Source organism: Schistocerca cancellata, chromosome 5 (genome assembly GCF_023864275.1).
Source record: "Schistocerca cancellata isolate TAMUIC-IGC-003103 chromosome 5, iqSchCanc2.1, whole genome shotgun sequence".
In the NCBI taxonomy this organism is placed as follows: domain Eukaryota; kingdom Metazoa; phylum Arthropoda; class Insecta; order Orthoptera; family Acrididae; genus Schistocerca; species Schistocerca cancellata.
In genome coordinates, this window is record NC_064630.1 from 775,938,440 (window position 1) to 775,958,527 (window position 20,088).

Here is a 20,088-nt window from a genome sequence, read left to right on the forward strand (position 1 = left end):
TCATGTGTTCATCCTGCACCCTTCAAAACTGAACCCCTTTCTGCACTTTCCCAAGACCCTGTAATCTAAAAAACTGTGCAGCCCATTCCACACGACCCCCACTACCCATGTAGCCACCTCCTGTGTGTAGTGGACACCTGCCCTATTAAGCGGAACATGAAACTCCACCACACTATGGTGCAATTTGAGAAATCTGCAACCTACACGGTGGCAGAACCATCTAAGCCTATGATTCAGACCCTCCATTCGACTTTGTACCAAAGGTCCACAGTCGGTCAGTGAGCTCAGCTTTTGTGTGACAGTCTGTACCACTTCAGCTAGCCACCTAAAACCAGAGAGAATCTCATCTGAACCAAAGTGACACACATTGTTAGTACTAACATGTGCCAGCACCTGCCGTTGGCTGTACCCTGTGGACTTCATGGCATCTGGAAGCTCTCATTCTACTTCTAGAATGACTCCTACCAGTGTACACACAGTGTGCACACTGAACTTCTATCCCTCCTTGGCAGCCACATTCCTAAAAGCCCCCATTATGTGCCTGACGTCGGAGCTCCCAAGTACCAGTAAACCCACACACTGTGAATGCCGAGATCTTGTGAATTGAGAGGTTTCCTCTAAAACAGGTGAGCGACTGCATCTGGCTCAGGGTCTCTGTCAGACAGAGATAGTGCCTGAAACTTGCTTGTTGGATAAACCTGGAGGCCCTTCGATCAGCCTCCCGGAAAATCTTTAACTGCCTCCCACACCTTGAAACAACCTCTCACTCGACTACAGGTGAAGGATTATCCTCAATGTGAGCAGTGCTCAGGGTGGCCACACTAGTGGACTGGTTTGGGGACATGAGGGTCGTGCTGGACATACCTCGCATCTCCATGTCCAGCACACCACAGCGGTGCCCATTGGTAACATCCTCAAGTGGCACGAGCGAAATCGGCACCGCCTAGAGCTACGGCTGAAGGGTCGCCAACTCAGCTTGTACCTGAACATGCAATCATAGTCACTATCTATACTAAAGTCACAGAAACAATAGAATAAACTGTGATTTAAAACTTGGAACTCAGAAATGAAACACTGTGCTCTGAAGGGTTGCTCCCTGTATGAGAGCTGCTGACTGATGCAAAACAAATGGCAGAAATATATGATACTCAGTAATTAGATGCAAAACTGTGGCTAGCAAAGACAAAGCACTCAAGAAATTTAAGATTTTAATCTGAAAGACAAAGCAATCAAGAAATTTAAGATTTTAATCTGAAATGCACACAATAAATAAAACTATAATTTGTTTCTTGTTAGTAGAAGTCCGTTACAACTCACAAGCGTACTCTGAACTGTTGCTGCCTGCGTGGAAGGTGCTCACCATGTATAATAATAATGTCATTTAGTTTATCAACTCTGATGAGATCTGTGTTTCAATTCAAGAAAACAGATACACCAGAAAACAGTCATACTCTAATAGGTCACAACAGATGGTTCTTTATTCGTCTTTTCACTGTTTCCTTTCTGTCAAAGTAATAGTATAATATGTATCAGTCTGTTCCATTTCAATGAGGAGTGAGGCTCTTGTATGTAACCTTGGCTCCTGACTACTGTTAACAGCAACACACTATTTTAACTGAAATATATGTTTAAGCAACAATAAACTGGATGTTATGGTTGTGCTGACATGACAATGACAATGACTTTAGAAAGGAAACACCAGATGTTCTGTAAAATGTTATTTATTTGATCATAAACCAGCATTTGGCTTCTTAAGCCCATGTGAGGTGACAAGTGTATGTTGTAACCACAGGTAAATGATTTGTTGCTTACACAAGCATTACTTACAAAAGATATCTAAAATGATGGGTCAAAGTGTGATTATAAACCTAAATATTACTTTTATGAATATAATAGAGGGAAACATTCCACGTGGGAAAAATATATTTAAAAAGAAAGATGATGAGACTTACCCAACAAAAGCGCTGGCAGGTCGATAGACACACAAATAAACACAAACATACACACAAAACTCTAGCTTTCGCAACCAACGGTTGCCTCGTCAGGAAAGAGGGAAGGAGAAGGAAAGACAAAAGGATTGGGTTTTAAGGGAGAGGGTAAGGAGTCATTCCAATCCCGGGAGCGGAAAGACTTACCTTAGGGGGAAAAAAGGACAGGTTTACACTTGCACACACACACATATCCATCCACACATACACAGACACAAGCAGACATGTCTGCTTGTGTCTGTGTATGTGTGGATGGATATGTGTGTGTGTGCAAGTGTAAACCTGTCCTTTTTTCCCCCTAAGGTAAGTCTTTCCGCTCCCGGGATTGGAATGACTCCTTACCCTCTCCCTTAAAACCCAATCCTTTTGTCTTTCCTTCTCCTTCCCTCTTTCCTGACGAGGCAACCGTTGGTTGCGAAAGCTAGAGTTTTGTGTGTATGTTTGTGTTTATTTGTGTGTCTATCGACCTGCCAGCGCTTTTGTTGGGTAAGTCTCATCATCTTTCTTTTTAAATATAAATATTACTTTTTTATTGTTGCTCATAAATTCAACAAATTAATGAAAAGTCAAGTTCTTGTATTGTGTGGTAATCATTACATTTAACAAAAGATGAAAAATAAAGTTGAGTTTGCTATTTTAATCTAACACTTGCATATCTGAAACGTAATTAAGAGAAGGAAATTGTGTTTGGTCATTTAAGGTGCTGACCATGTATTATGCACTATAATATGTCACATGTGTATTGGGTCCAAGTATTTCCAGTAGTGTCGTATTTCTGCCTTTCTTATCAGTATGCAAAACAGTCTGCATTGCATGGATGTTTATCTGTTGAAACAGCTTCCACATTGTTGACTCTGTCTTTCCTCATATTCTGGTAATGTGACTGACATAGCTCTGCCTGACTGAGCAACATATACTTCTCCACAATGCATGCAAGTACATGTAAATGTCATAATTGGTCCTCATCTGTGTTGCCCTCTCTGTTGCATACCTACCAAGCAGGAAGACAAAGAGAGCACATCCAATTCAGCTATAAACACTGAATTTACAACAAATGATAAAAAGAAATTATACGCCTCAGAGAGTGCACTCCTCAAGAGGCTACACATGAAAACTACCATTTTCATCTTCTAACAGAGAGAAAGTACACATCTATGGTAAACTGTTTGTACAATGTCATTTAGTTTATCAACTCTGATGAGATCTGTGTTTCAATTCAAGAAAACAGATACACCAGAAAACAGTCATACTCTAATAGGTCACAACAGATGGTTCTTTATATGTCTTTTCACTGTTTCCTTTCTGTCAAAGTAATATGCTGTTTGTAGCCAACAAAATTCAGTGCATTAGTTCTTGATATGTTGCTAACAGTGCAATGATTTATGCCACTCTGAGGGAGAACTTATTGAATTTGATGGCAAGTGATTGTTTCATGGTGATCGCCTGGGAATTCAGTTTCATTTGCTCACTGGTTTCATTGGCTTAGTGTTTAATGTTTTTCTGTTTTGTTTTACTTTAATTGTCTATCATTTTATTTTTTGTATGAAGTATTTTTTTTCCATTGACAGACAGGATAATTTTAAAGGTGGTAGCTTACTTTCATCTCTTGATTTCTGTCTATCATCTAAATTACATAGAACAGTCATTTCAGAAGCATCCAGTTGATTTTGTGCACTAATTTGTTACTGTGGGTGACACTTGGGTTCACCTCTGTGTGTCAAAAAAAGTGTTGATATAAATTGTATTGAAGATGGAGGCTGTGTACCAGAAGAAGTTATTAGGTCAGTTTCACTTGTCAATATTGTTTGGGAAGCAGGTAATTTCTCAGTGCTGTTTATGCTGTAACAAGTAAAACAATTACTAGTGAATATGAATATGGTGCAGATCTTCTGTTCCAACAGAGTAAAAAAAAAGTTTTGCGTATTTTGTCCATACATAAGAGTTTACAGTGATATTAGATATATCATATATATTACAAGTTTTTTTATTAATGATATGAATATAATAGAGGGAAACATTCCACGTGGGAAAATATATTTAAAAAGAAAGATGATGAGACTTACCAAACAAAAGCGCTGGCAGGTCGATAGACACACAAACAAACACAAACATACACACAAAAATCTAGCTTTCGCAACCAACGGTTGCCTCGTCAGGAAAGAGGGGAGGAGAAGGAAAGACAAAAGGATATGGGTTTTAAGGGAGAGGGTAAGGAGTCATTCCAATCCCGGGAGCGGAAAGACTTACCTTAGGGGGAAAAAAGGACAGGTATACACTCGCACACACACACATATCCATCCACACATACACAGACACAAGCAGACATTTGTAAAGTCTGTGTATGTGTGGATGGATATGTGTGTGTGTGCGAGTGTATACCTGTCCTTTTTTCCCCCTAAGGTAAGTCTTTCCGCTCCCGGGATTGGAATGACTCCTTACCCTCTCCCTTAAAACCCATATCCTTTTGTCTTTCCTTCTCCTCCCCTCTTTCCTGACGAGGCAACCGTTGGTTGCGAAAGCTAGATTTTTGTGTGTATGTTTGTGTTTGTTTGTGTGTCTATCGACCTGCCAGCGCTTTTGTTTGGTAAGTCTCATCATCTTTCTTTTTAAACAAGTTTTTTTATTTTTTACAGAATAAACAAAATAGCATACAAATTTATCTTTGATACGGAAAACAACATTTTTAAGTAATAATAATGGTAACATATAATTAGTAGCAACAAGATGTTGTAGATGCAGCCAAAACAGAGAAACAAAATTGTTTCAGTGATATGTAACAATGATAAGCACTAACAGTCTCCATTAATTTATACACACTCTTGAAGGCATAAGGAAAGAAGACAATCTATATGTCATTCTGCAGAAAAATACTAAGATGTTTATACTACCTGATGAAAATAAGTTTTAAATCATATTTGCACTAATAAACCCATTTGCTAACACTGTTTCCCACTTAGTTTATAAATTCTCTTCCTCTGTGTTTTCAGCATTACACCTGGTGGTCTTCCTTCATTTCCTCCTCAAGACGTTGATAACCACATGAAGAAGAAGTGCTTAACAGTTCCCAATTTTAAATTTGCTTTTTTTTTTCTATGGATTTGCCTGCAAGTATTTGTACATCTTGTACCGACATCCAGAGATTATATGTTCTGTCAGTTTTCTTTTGAAGGTGTTCAGCTCCTTTATGCTAACTGGCAGTAAGTTATAAAATAAGCTCACAGCATTACTATAGTCTCTCTCTCTCATTTTCAGCATTTTGGTGCAGATATGATAATTTTCTCTAGTTACTGTTTTATAGTCATGAAAATCTCTGTTTAGAAGTGCTGTACAATTTACCATTAAAAGAAGTATCGTCTCATATGTGTACAAATTTGGCACTGTTCATATTTGAAATTCATTAGATTTGTTTTTCCAGGATTCCAGTAGTGTTAAGTTCACTATTTATATGATAACGTTCTTTTGAAGATTTGAAATTCTCTGAATATGAACATCTGCTGCACCTCCCCGTGTTGGTATACAGTACAATATACGAGATATGTCCAAAAAATTCTGGGACTTTGTCCATGAAATTGTTATGATTGTCTTTTACTTGTTGTGCATGATTTCTTTGAAATACTCTCCTCCACAATTGATTCACCGCTCCCAACACCATTTGCAGCTTTTGGAAGGAATCTTGGTACACCTTTTGCTGGATCATGCAAAGCACTGTCTTCAAATTTTGTTTTATCTTGTCTGTCATTGCAAATCTTCATCCTTTCAACAGGGTTTTCAACTTTGGAAATAAAAGTAAGTCTGCAGGGGCCATGTCTGGAGAGTACAGAGGATGAGGCAACACAGAGATTTTGTTTCTTGTACTCTACTCACGAACCAACAGGGATGAATGTGCAGGTGCATTATCATGATGCAAGAGCCATGAATTGTCTCGCCACATTTCAGGCTGTTTCCTTATCACATTTTCTCGCAGGTGTAGCAACACGTCCCGATAATACCATCAATCAACAGTTTGTCTCTGTGGCACGAATTCATGATGAACTAATCCTTCAAAGTTAGAGAAAACTATCAACATGGCTTTGACATTTGAACTGACCTGTCGAACTTCTTTTGGTCTTGGAGAACCTTCCCCAACCCATTGTGAAGATCGATCGCCAGTAATGATTCTCTCAAGGAATATCTCGTTCTCATTTGGTGATCCAAATGCTCTTCACAGATTGTGAGATCATGGTCTTTCTGGTCTTGACTCATGAACAGTAGGACGAACTTGGCAGTCACTTGATGTATTCCAAGATGTTGTGTCAGGATTTCATGACATGCTCCAACTCAAATGTTACATATTTCTGCAATCTCTGGGACAGCAGTCTTTGGTTTGGCACGCACAATTTTGTTTACGTTCATGACAGGAGTGCCATCAGTAAATATTCAAGGGTGTCCTGAATGAGGGTCATCTTGAGTGAACCATTCGTAGCACTGAGTGGAGCTTATGCACTCATCACCGTAGGCTTCCAGCACCAGTTGATGTGTTTCTGTAAAGGTTTTCTTGAGTTTCACCCAAAACTCAATGCAGATGCGTTGCTCTTCTAATTCTGCTAACTCAAAATTCGCAAACTGTGTGTCACTACATTCTACTCAATACAACACTGAACAATAAGTAACAGACATAAAACAATGACACTTCCAGCAGTTACACATTAAACATAGGCATGTGCAGGGATGCCAACTTCATTTCACTCCAACACACCGTTGGTGCCAAATTATGAATGTTCGGGAATTTTTTGAACAGATCTCATATGTGGAAAGATAAGTTCATAGCACATTTTTAGCAGTGTTTCTGTACCCACTGCACAGGAGATTTCCTTCACTATAAATATATTTCTACTTCTTTTTAAACAGATCTTATCGAGGTAGTTCTCCAATGTCACTAATTTCTCCACCTATATTCCCAGAAACTTATTACTGTCCAATTCTTCTAGGTCTTCATCTCCAACAAACAGAATAAAATCATTTGAGTTGCAAGTTCGGATTGTTTGAAATTTTGTAGATTTTTTAGATAATCAATAGATTATTTTCTCTAAAATATCATCCTGCCATTAGCATGTTCTCATTGGGTCTCTTTTCCTAAATCCTTTACTGAGTCGGCATGCATAACAACTTCCTCATTAGCTGCAATTGGAATGTCATTTACATACAAGATAAAGAGCAGACGTCCTAGTACTGAACTCTGAGCTATTCCATATTTTCTGCAGAAAATCAGAATAGACATTTTTCTCTGTATTACCGGATTTATGTTTTATTTCAACACAGTGTTGCCTGTTTTCAACAAAGGTTGTATAATATACACAGCTTTTCCTCTTATGCCATAGCGGCACAGTTTCTCTAGAAGAATTCTATGACAAACCCAATTAAAAGCTGCGCAAAACTGTGGCAAGAAGGTCGGATTACAAAAGAAAAATGAAATCCATCTTTAATTGGGACAATGCACCTACCTTCAAAGGTTCTTTGATAATGCAAAAACTAAAGGATTGTTAAGCATGAAGTATAGGAATACACACTGTATTCATTTTGATGCTCTGCTGTGATTACCACCCATTCCCATATGTAAGGATATCTGTGTATGGAGTATATTTTGATACCATTGTAGTCAAAAATGGTATTGCTCTTAAAAGCACATTGCTTGTATTGTAACCTCATTTTAAGTTCAGTCAACATTTGTTGAACAGGTATTAGCATTCTCTAACAAGAGATTAAATTGTCCTTACTAACGAACAATAGTACCTGATTGAAATTAAGATGAAGTGTGACTACTTCATTTTGCAAGTGTAACACAATTGTTGGTTAAGCACAGTTCCAAATAGGTCTTAGGTTAGTCGAAATCACACACTCATCAAACAGAAGCACTATAAAGAAACATACCAGCTTGTGGAGTGCAGCTAAGAGGCCCGTCACTTTAATCATGCAGTAAATTTGAAAGCATGACAGTCACTATCCAAACACAAGTCCACTCTAGACCACATGAAGAGCAGCAGCACTCATGCTCACTTCAGAGAGACAGAGTCAGACAGTAGTGCTGTGAACTGTGCTGTATGCACCGTAGCATAGTGGTTTGTCACTGCATGGTTTGCTGCAGGTTGCCAGTTCAACCCTTATGGGCAGGAATTATTTATTATGTAGTATCATTTCTGAAAAGTTCTTGAAATATCGTACACGTGTAATATTTGTATATTGTGGAATATTTAGTATTCATATAAATAGCAGCATTCTGGAATATTCAATGTTTGTATAAATAGCTGCACACTGTTTATTTGAATGACAACTGGCTTTCAGATTTGGATTAGTGTGCGGAGGTGCTGGATACTTCAAAATATCTACATCACCTTGGATCCACGTAGGCAAAGTAAAAGCTAGAGCGTACATGGACAGGAACCACAATACAAGCAGTACATCGTTACTGAGACCTGTATATTCAGGAGACAGTTGGTATACAAAACAGCAGAGTGTCAGCTGCGTATTAGGGTATGCATCAGTATTTTCCAGAGATGCTGGTCAGGACCTGACAAAATGGCTAAAAGTATTTGATCCTGTCTCCAAATGCAAGTAGGATGGCATGGCAACCATTTACTTTTTCTTAAATGTCACAGCCCAGCAGTGGTTTGAGAACAACGAAGAGGAACTCAACAGCTAGGACATATACTGAGCTGAACGGGGGGAAAAAAACCAGAAGTTTGTCAGAAATCTGCAGCAAGTCTGTTTAGTGGAAGAAAAGCCCAAGATCACAGTGTTACATAAAGAATACAGATACTGCAGTGTTTGGCAGCCAGAAACATTGTACTGAGTATACAAGAGATAGCAACCATGAATGTCAACCCTATGTCAGGATGTAATAGAGAATGTTGAAGAAATGTTGTATTGATCTTTAACATCAATCTCTGCCACCAGCCAAACATACCATGAAGAATGGACTGGCCAGCCTGGTCATGTTTGCAATCATCAAATGACAGCCAAGCATCCAACCAATGCAGATAAAACCGACCCCTCTGTCAAGTACAGTGCCGTGCAGAAGAGCAGAAATTCAAAGGATGGAAAACAACACCAGTATGCTTTCACTGTGGAAGTCCTGGACATATTGTTTTGTATTATTATGCCACAAGATCTCAAGCATTACAACAATCATATTGATGCCTGTCAGCTGCAGGTAATTATTGCCAACTTGTGGGACGAAGTCCATTGTTATATCCTGGATGAGGTTGACCCCCAATTTGCTGTAGCCGTTAATTGGTAGCTGTACAGAGGTGCCAGACACTCTTCTAGCTGTACACTTCAGAAAACTGGAGGTGAGGCTGCCACAGATACAAATCCTCCATGGACGGTAGTCACCAAGTAAATCAGTGGCCAACCTGCCCAGGCATTAGTTGACTCTTTCCTGTTTTTAGTGTCGAATGCTTATTTTTGTCAGCCAAAGAAGACTATTTCCATGATACGCAAGCAATTGTACTGAAGGTCACAAATGGGAAATATATCCAGCTGACAGGAACATTTATTGCAAGAATTACTATTAGTGAAAGAACACAAATTTTAACAAATGTAGCATAATGGTATTCTCAGATGAGACTTCTTGCAGGCATCAGAAGAAGTCATTGACTGTGGAAGATCAGAGCTTGAGACAGCTGAAGCTATTGCAACAAACACACATAATAAAGATTGCTCTGGGAGTTTGTTTGCCATTGTAGACGTTATTGTCCTTCCATCACCAACAAGAGGAGTTCCGGTCATCACTGTGGATGCAAAGTTAAAATATGAAGCTGTTGTTGACAGGGAAAAGCTACTCAGGCTTACAAAAGAAGTCTGCCTATCAGTGACAATCATAAGCATTGCAGGTGGTCAAGGAGGACTTTGGATCACTAATTGTCATGAGCAAGCACAACTCATCCCTAAACATATATACATAGGGAAAGCTGAACCAGTCCAGGAAGGGCAGAATAATGCCATTGATGAAGAACTGTGCTCCACTACCACTACAGACAATGCAAGGGAGGAAGATACTATCAAACTGCCAGTAGGCTCTGGCTTGACTGAGAAATAATGTCAGCAAGTGACAGCCATACTGCTTCAGTTTTTGGATGCTTTCAAATCCGGAGTGGAGAAAAGGCAGAGAAATGGCTCATTGTAAAATACCGTGCCAACACTGTCGATCATCTACCAGTTAGCAAGTGCTCATACAGAATTTCACGGGCTGAACAATGGATTATCCAGGAGAAAGTGGAGAGTCTTCGGCACTTTCTTCTTGCCCTTTTGAAGCAGAAAGGTGACATGGCGCATGGCATTTCTGCATCAACAACTAATGACTGCAAAAATTCATGTAGAAAGATGTTTATCTATTGCCGCACATCAATGACACCGTAGACTGCTTGAAAGGAGCAAAGTGTGTCTCAACTATGGAAATGTAGACGGGCTACTGGCAAATTTCATAACTCTTGATGGCCTGTGTGAGTTGAAAGTTATGGTGCTTGGACAGTGTAATGTTGAAGTGACCTTCGAACATGTGATGGTCAGCCTGCTTCAACACGTTAAATGGATGATGTACCTTTGCCAACTGGACAACATTGTTGAGTTTTGAATACCTTTGGAAAACATCTAAGCTGCTGACAACCATTTGGAAGTGTGTTCAGACTGCAGGTCTCTGCTTGTTTGAAAAACTGACTCTTTAACACCCAGTAAATAAAAATTTTGGGGCTCCTAGTGAATGGTGATGGAGTCTGTTCTGATCCATAAAACGTAACAGGAGTCGTAATTTTCCAACTTTGCGGTACGGTTGTGATGAAAGGATTTTCTTGGAATGTGCTTGTATTTCCAGCGATTCATAAACGCCTACTGTACCAAGGCATGTCCCTTGTAAGTATTACTCCAGGGAGATGCCAAATTTTCATGGAATGAGGTGTGAGAAAATTTTTCTTTGTACTTATGTGGGTGCTACATCTTCTCCAGTTTTGGAATTGTATGTTGAGACTGCGGAACAGAACTTCATACCGACACTAGTGATTTTAGAATAGGGGCAGTTCTAGTACAAATTCAGGAAGTTGCTGAAAAAGTGATAGCTTATACTTCCAAAGTACTCTCCAAATCTGAGATGAACTACACTACAGCCAACATTCTTTATACTGGCTTACTGACTTGAAGGATCCAACTGATAAGATGGGCAGTGAGGCTTCAGGAGTATGGTGTCACTCTGGTATACAAAAGTGAACACAAACACAAGGACACCAGCTGCCGTTCTATGAATCTGTGGATGATATCTCAGTCATTGCTGCATTAAGTGACATTAATGCTGAACTGATGGAAGATCCACCACTGCTGAAAATTATAGAAGACCTCAAGGATGAGGATCTGACCAAAGGAGAATTTCAATAAATTAATATAGCATTGTGTAAGGAAACTGTGATCCAACAGGGCAGAAATGGTTGCTCGTTATGCCAGCTCATCCATGGCCAGCTGTTATGAAGTATTCGCTTGACATTCCAACATCTGGTCATCTGGGATTCTTGAAGATGCCGGACAGTATCGGAGGCAGGTAACACTGACCATGACTCTACCATTCCATTGGACACTAGGTCAGCCATTGTAAGGAATGCCAATGATGGAATCACATACTGCAATTATCTCTGGGCTTCTGTAATGGATCCAGTGAGAACTTCTGAAACAGTTGGTTGCTCTTTCTCAAGGAGAGGAAGCAATGCTGTGAGCTGTGGTGTATGTGGCATGGTAAGTGGTTAGCATTGCTGGATGGCATGCTGCAGGTTGCCTTTTCAGACGTGATCAGTAACAGTTATTTTTTATGTAGTATTTAACATTTCTGAGAAGTTCTTGAAATATCTAATTTTTGCAATGTTTGTATATTCTGGAATGTTTGATGTTTGTATAAATAGCTGTACTCTCTGTCCAGGAAGTCAGTTCTGTTACATCTGTACATTTTTGTTCATACAGGGTTGCCACAGGTCCTGGAAATCAGGGAATATCAGGGAAATTCAAACATGCCAGGGAAATCAGGGACATATCAGGAAATTTTGGGAAAAAAAGAAAAAAAACACTGGAAAAATCTCATTTTTGTCCCAGTATATGAAATGGTTTGTTTACTGAGGTGTCATGCATTGTCGCTGGGTGGGTGCAGCTTAGTGTGTGTGCCACTTGCCTATTCCCTCATTCCTACTGCTTCTCCCCTTCCTACCACTCTCCTCAGCTTGCAGTCAGTACTGCCACCACTTCTTGCGAGCTGCAGACGAGAGCCAATGAAGCATGAGGAGCTGTTTTGTTTGGATCTGATTCTCGGAGACTGTAGATGCAGTGGCCGGAGACGGCAGTCGTGTGTGCATGAGTTATGTCTGAGTGTGTGAATGTGTGTGTGCTCCCATTTACTGACAAAAGCTATGGCTGAAAATTTAGTTGTGAATGTGATTGTCATTTCTACATTTCTGTCTGCAGCTTAGCAATCATCTTTACAACGAGTTGCTACCTATCCTCATTATTATTGATTTTCAGAGTGTTTGAACAAGTCATCTGTTGCATGGATTGATCACTGTGGTATTATTTCATCAACATGCTGTCTGTAGCTCATGAATAGCTGGCCACGTGAGTGGATTTCCATGATGGGCCATTTCTGCGGGTATCTGTAATGGATCGGGCCTGCCAATCTGAAGCTATTTGGTTCCCACTTATGTGCAGGCTCTGCCTGTGAGATCTGGCCTCATCAATTTGCCTGCAGGCCGGGTGTGGTGTAATGCAGCGGATTTTCATGGTTTACCCTTGAACCAAGAACTGCGGTCCTCCTCAGCATGCCAGAGACCATGGATGACAGATTTCAGGAATTGTGACTGTCTCGCTGCAACCACGTTGTACAGTGTGACGTTTTATAGGCACTTTATTTGTTCTAATACATTTTGGCACTTCAAAAGTAGTTCATATGATAGGAAGCATGGATGATAAGACGAAGAAAATTGTGTCAGTCGCTGGTGGTTTGTACATTAAGAACTCATATATTTCTCAAAAGTAAAATCACATAATACCTGTAAAATAATAGATATAACACAGTGGTTAATAACTGACAATAACGAACATAGTAGAACCAACATTTTATTGCTGGTCACCTACAGTGTTGGTTCACACAATTCTTGCCCGCTTTATACACTTCTTTTAAGAGACCTACTTTTTTCTGAGGCTATTTCTGAAATCAGTGAAGGTATTTCAAATATGTCTTGTGACTCCAAGGAAATGCGTACTTTTGTCACCAAATGTGTTTAATTTTATTAAAATAAAGTAACTTCAGTGGTCTTGATGAAACACACATGCCATTTGGCTTGCTTTCTCCATCTAAAAGGAGTTTGTCACAAAAGATATTAATGTTAGTACTTAAGATTTTTGCTCAAATCAGGAAATGCCATCTGCTTGCAAGTTTATTTTAGATATTTTCTCATTTGCATTATTGTTTCTTGTACCATAGTTGCAAAGACAGATTGTCAACTCACATCTTAACTTACCCTTGAGATCTCAAAATTTGTCAGGGAAAAATGCTAAAACTTTCTGGAAATCAGTGAAATAACAGGGAATTTCACTTGGGGAAACTTGGAGCAACCTTGTCATAAAAAACTTGCTTTCAGTGGTAAATGTTGTAATTCATTAATGATCCTACTTTCAGATTCGGAACTGAGTGTGGTTACAATGTTACAGTAGTAGCTAGTAAAGGGCAGTAGTAACTAGTGAAGCAACAGCCAGGTGACCTTATATTGTTCCACTATAAATTTCACATGACCAATCTGCAGTACTGGAGATGTCCACACCAGAAGCACCTTCATCTTTCAGGGGCAGTGTTATGAATATTAATATGTCTGTATCTTCAATTTTCATGTCCAGGTGTGTTACTAAAGCCCTCTTACTACTATTTATGTGGACAACTCTGGCACAATAAAACATAAAGAGTTCTTGTCTTTTATGTGATTTTGCTCCATCCATTGTTCTAAAAGAAGTGTGTAGGTATTAACCTACCCCATTTCTCTCTCCTAAACTTAACTTTATCGTGAATTAACATGTTCTCCATATTTGAATGGAAAACAGTGTAATGAAATTAAAATAACAAGTTTGGTCTTTTTTTCAGCCAGCAGAAGAAAGTCCACAGCAAAACACATCAACAGAGAAAAAACAAGAGGAAGAGTGTAGGAAAAGAAAACGGAGAAAAGAGAGCAGCAAAAAAGACTACAGGTACCATTGACTTAGCTGACAAGTTTAAGTACATCAGTCTTGAAAAGTGAAGTAATCCACTCAGGAACTTGTCACTGCAGTGCCTAATTCAAATATGCAGAACATGTAATTGTAAACTAAATTCATAAGTGAGTGATATTGCAGTTTTGCAATTCAGGTCCATCGTCATTCATTACATGTGTAGAAGGGCTACACCTTTTTCAGTCAACTGGGAGGTATTATTTCTTGAGAAAGATCCCTTTAATTCTGGAAGTTAGTTCTATAAAAGGGAAATGTGTACCAGAAGACTCAGTAAGCTTATTTCGTCAAAGTATTAGGGGCATTAGGAATGCAACAGATTAACTGCCAGTAGCTCATGACTCTGATATTATCCCATAGCATTATTTTCACAGTGAAGAAGTATGAATGCTTCAGTTTGTGGTATAAATCTTACCTGATTTGTATCTAAAGAGTTCATTGCAGGTGAGAGGTGTGGCCATTAATGCCAAATTTAATGCCCCAATCAAAAGAGTTGGCATACCAAAATATTTGAAGTTTGTAAAAGAGAATTTAAAATTTCAAGGAAAGACCTTCAATCACACGTCTATACGGACCCCACCATTCAGGCTCCAAGGTTATCCTCTCTAGATATGAAACGGTGCTTCACTCAGTCCTCACAAAAGACATGAAGTTAATTTGGTAATGTGGATTCCAACGCAAGTTTTCTGACTCATTCTCCAGAGAAAAGAATGTTAATGGATTTACTCGATTCTTACAACCTGGTGTAAACAGTGTACTTTCCAGCTATAGTTCAGAAAACAGCACCACAATCATAGACAATATCTTCAAAGATTGTTCCCAGTTGATGGGAACAATGTAAGAAAAATTATTAATGACCTGTCAGATCATGATGCATAGATAGACAAGGACTGTTCCCAGTTGATGGGCACAGCGTAAGAAAAATTATTAATGGCCTATCAGATCATGATGCACAGATAGATAAGGACTGTTCCCAGTTAATGGGCACAGCGTAAGAAAAATTATTAATGATGCGCAGATAGATAAGGACTTCGGAAAGTAATTTACATGTGTTCTCCCATGCAAAGACCATTGCAAAACAAGAGTGGCGCATTATCAGAAGAGAATTCACCACAGTGCATGAATGAAATGATATAGAACTTGAAATCTACTCCAAAACTGAAGTATGTAGAACAGTATGATTATTGTGGCCAAAATGTCTAAACTGCACACAGATTCACCATGAAATTATGGCAATATATGGACCAAATGCAGTGTTGTGTATAGCCGTGGTAAAATGGTGCCAACAATATGACCAAGGCCACACTGATGTCAATTGTTATGGGAGGCCACTAATATAGACCACAGACGGCAGTGCCCAGGCAATCAAGAAATTCTGCATTTGTGGGGATCCACAGCCTCCAGAAGCTTAATAAATGTAAACATGGTCACTGTCACTGTCAAGCACATTTGAAACATCAGTATTTCATGTCATTTTCAAATCACTCTAATTACAAATAATAAGTGGCCATATTCCATCATTTCACAACAGGATCCACATAACAGTGACATCTTTGAAGATCATATTCTGAACTTTCCTGGGTGTACAACAACATGTTTACCATGTTGTTGTACATAGAGCAAAGTTCAGAATACGATCTTGAAAGGCGTCACTGTTGTGTTTATCCTTTCATAAAATGACAGAATATGGTTACTTTTTACTTGTAGTTAAGAGTGATTTGAAAATGACATGAAATAAAGATTTTACAAATGGGCTTGACAGTGACACATAGTCAAAATTAGCTAATCACGTGATTAAATAAACTTCACACTGCTGCCTACTACGGACCATGTTTATGTTTATTAATCAAGGAACTGATTCGCAGCAACTGAAGGGTAAATAGATTTTCTAATGATAAGAAAATTCACACAGCATTTCTCAGATGGCTCCATAACCAAAAATGTGATTTCTGTCATCAAGGAATTGAACAACTGGTAGAACATTCTGACTGCAATCTCCAGAAGCTTGGTGACTGTGTTGAAAAATAGTCTTATGTACCTGTCTAGCTTTGAAGTGTAGTGCAGCATTCAATTAAAGTTTCTTACCTTGCCACAGTAACATGTAACTTGCTTTTTGAAGCCCCATGTAATAATACTGAAAGGAATCAAGGCAAAGTTGTATCCTAAAGCAGTAAACGAAAGATTTAGAACTTTAATTCCACTTGCAGTGAAGACATTTGAAGACAGTCTTGAAGTGCAAACTTGACAAGAAGTTGTGGAGAGGACCCAGTTGAGGATGCTGATGATATAATAATTGTAACAACAAGTACAGACTACATACATTATATTCCTTGGTAGCAGTACATAAGGATGCATGTGAATACAACAAAACCTCAGCATGAACTGTTTGCAAAGATAGTGCTGCTGCAGATAGCTCCACCACTGGCAGAGAGTTTTCTTATATTCACCAATGCTATCACAGATGTGTTGCCATGTGGTGCCTCCCCCACCTCCAAGGAATGCAAAGCACAGGGGAGGAGCACTGCTCTTCATGCAAGCACATGTGACCAACCACACTGTGACTGGCTGCCTAAGTAGGCCATGGTTGGATTGTTTCTTGATGCTCAGGAGGATGGGGAGAAACATGATTCCTGCTGTTCAGTACACCTCTGCGAGGTGCGAGGTGAGGGGGAAGTTGATGTGGTCATTCATAACGAGATTGCTGATCATCATTGAAATGTGGTGGAGCCTTAAATAATGGAGGCAGTGAAACCATAGCTATGGGTTTATCCTTCTACGTTTGCGAGTGCAGGCACTGTGGTTGTTTTTCAGGGCTGTGATAGTGAAGGTTCCATCCACTGACACCCGAGAAGTAATAGTGTCTGGGTTGATACGCCGTGGAAGTCTGTAATGATGAGAGAATATTCCAGGAGGTGCCCCTTTGTTGCCCTGCCTTCACTGAGCTGTCCTTCCAGAACAAGAAGGTTGTCAATGAGTTAAACTGAGATCTCTTCAGATTGAAATTTTTGTGTGTCTACTTCCACTACAAGTACATCATTGTCCAGATTGATATAAGTACTGCGGTCAGTGATATTTACTGTCACTTCAGACATATTCTGTAGAATCCAAGCAGGCTTGAGTATGTTGACATGATAGTTGTCAGTTTCCCAGGAAGTAAGATGTCAAATGTGTTATTGCCTCATATAATCAGTCTGTGTGGGCCTGAGTATGATGGTAGCAATGACAGGCGGACAATGTCGTCTTTCATCTACATCTACACGATTACCCTGCTATTCACAATAAAGTGCCTGGCGGAGGGTTCAGTGAACCACCTTCAAGCTGTCTCTCTACCGTTCCACTCTCGAATGGCACGCGGGAAAAACGAGCACTTAAATTTTTCTGTGCGAGCCCTGATTTCTCTTCTTTTATTGTGATGATCATTTCTCCCCATGTAGGTGGGCCAACAGAATGTTTTCGCAATTGGAGGAGAAAACTGTTGATTGAAATTTCATGAGAAGATCCCATCCCAATGACCCAACGAAAAACACCTTTGTTTTAATGGTTGCCAGTCCAATTCATGTATCATGTCTGTGACACTATCTCCCCTATTTTGCGATAATACAAAACGAGCTGACCTTGTTTGTACTTTTTCGATGTCATCCGTCAGTCCCACCTGATGCGGATCTCACACCGCACAGGAATACTCCAGAATAGGGCGGACAAGCGTAGTGTAAGCAGTTTCTTTAGTAGACCTGTTGCACCTTCTAAGTGTTCTCCCAATGAATCCAGTCATTGGTTTGCTCTACCCACAATATTATCTATCTGATCATTCCAGTTTAGGTTATTTGTAATTGTCATCCCTAAGTATTTATTTGAATTTACAGCCTTCAGATTTGTAATCGAAATTTAGCTGATTTCTTTTGGTACTCATGTGAATAACTTCACACTTTTCCTTATTCAGGGTCAATTGCCACTTTTTGCACCATACTGATACCTTATCTAAATCATTTTGCAAGTCGTTTTGATAATCTGATGCATTAAGTAAAGCCCTTTAAAGCTGGGTGGGTGAAGATTTTGTGTGAACCGTGTGCATGTGGGGGTTGGTATTTTGAGATAAGCAGTGTGCTGTTACACCGTACAGGTGAAAAGGAATAGTTCTTTTTCTTTGTCTGTTGGTGGTTCAGATGTCTCTGTGAACTCCGCTGGAGAGAGAATGGTTCCCTATAAAGGATTTCCGCCATAGATGCACGGAGGTCTTCCTTAAATGCCAAATGCACACCTAAAAGCACCCATTCAGGTCTTCCGTCCTTCATCATCCTGTTTTGAGTGTGTTGTGGTAGCGTTCCACTAGTCCATTACTTTGAGGTTCTCCCCCAAGGAAGTGTACTGTCACCTATTTTATTTAATGCGTACACTAATGATCAACCACAGCCTCAAGGATGCAAAAGTTTCATATATGCTGATGACCTTGCTCTTGCTGCCCAGCGCAATTGGTTTGAAGATGTAGAGATAATGCTTACACACTGTCTACAACAGCTTGGTACTTACTACGAAAAGAATCAACTTGCACCCAGTCCTACGAAAGCGCAAGTGTGTTCATTCCATCTGAAACATAAACAAGCTGACAGGAAACCTGAAATATTCTGGAATGGAGTTGCACTAGAATATTGTTCCCACCGCAGGTATCTGGGCGTCACTCTCGACCGTACACTGACCTACAAGGAACATTGAAGCGGAAGCAGAAAATATCCTCCAGAAACTGCCTACTTCGGAAACTGGCGGGATCGAACTGGGGTACACAACCACAAACATTAAGAACAGCAGCTCTTGCCTTAGACGTTATTCTGCAGGAAAGTATGCTAGCCCAGTGTGGGTACAATTCAGTACATGCAAAGCAGGTTGATGTAGCCTTAAATGACAGCTTTAGGATTGTTGCAGGCTGCCTAAAGCCAACCCCCATGAACAAAGTTCAATGTCTCACTGGGATTGCTCCATGTGACATCAGAAGAGAGGTTGCCGCTAACTTCAAGAGGCATAAATCAAATACAGTGACCTCACATCCACTCTTTGGACATCAACCTGCCAAGCCAAGACTTAAGTCCAGGAAGGGTTTCCTAACCACTTCACAGCCCTTAGAAGGATCAGCTGCAGCTACCCGACTCAACCAAGTGAAAAGAAAGATGCCAACACCTGTCAAACTGGATGATACCACAAGAATCCCTGCCACCTGGACACACAGAGAAGTGGGTCATCTGGAAGTCCTTGAACAGACTACGGACCGAAGTCGCGAGATCGAGGGACGATCTCCTTAACTGGAACTTCCAACTGCCAAATGCCAACACAGCACTGTGCGAATGCGGTGAATTGCAGACAACCTGGCATCTCTTCAAATGTAACTCATGCCCAACCAGCTGTAGCATGAAGGACTTAAGGTCTGCAGCTACCCAATGCTATCAAAGTTGCCCAATTCTGGGTGAATACTGTATAGTTTTCTTTGTATGTATTGTATATGTGTTCATTTTAGTGTACCTCTGACACGAATAAAGAAAGACTTTGAGGGTGGTAAGACATATTTTGGAAGTGCTAAACACTGCATGAGCGACCAGTAAAAAGTGCTTATTCAAATTGTCTGATTCCATCTGTCATCATTGAGGTGGGACAGCAAAAAAATCTATAAATTGAAAAATGCTTTTGCTGTTGTTTTTGCAGTGATTTCAGATGTCCATATAGACTTGAAATTGTGAGTCACCCTGTCGATTGCTGAAAGGGTATAATAGAAACAGCCTGAGTTGGTGAGGGGCCTGACAAGGCCTGGGTGGACACACTGAAATCAGGCCCTGGGGTTGAATAACGACCATGTTGTGGT

The 20,088-nt window shown here is 39.9% G+C and overlaps 1 protein-coding gene across 3 annotated transcripts in view; it reads left to right on the top strand.

Moving 5' to 3' along the window:
* LOC126187564 (protein bric-a-brac 2-like) overlaps positions 1-20,088 on the top strand; it is a 127,581-nt gene that overhangs the window by 10,317 nt on the left and 97,176 nt on the right. For all 3 annotated transcript variants that reach the window (XR_007537757.1, XM_049928720.1, XM_049928721.1), the window contains exon 4: positions 14,122-14,225. Coding sequence is in view for 2 of the 3 variants with exons in the window: in XM_049928720.1 (XP_049784677.1) it covers positions 14,122-14,225 (104 nt within the window). In the remaining variant the exon portion in view is untranslated. The remainder of the gene's footprint in view (positions 1-14,121; positions 14,226-20,088) is intronic.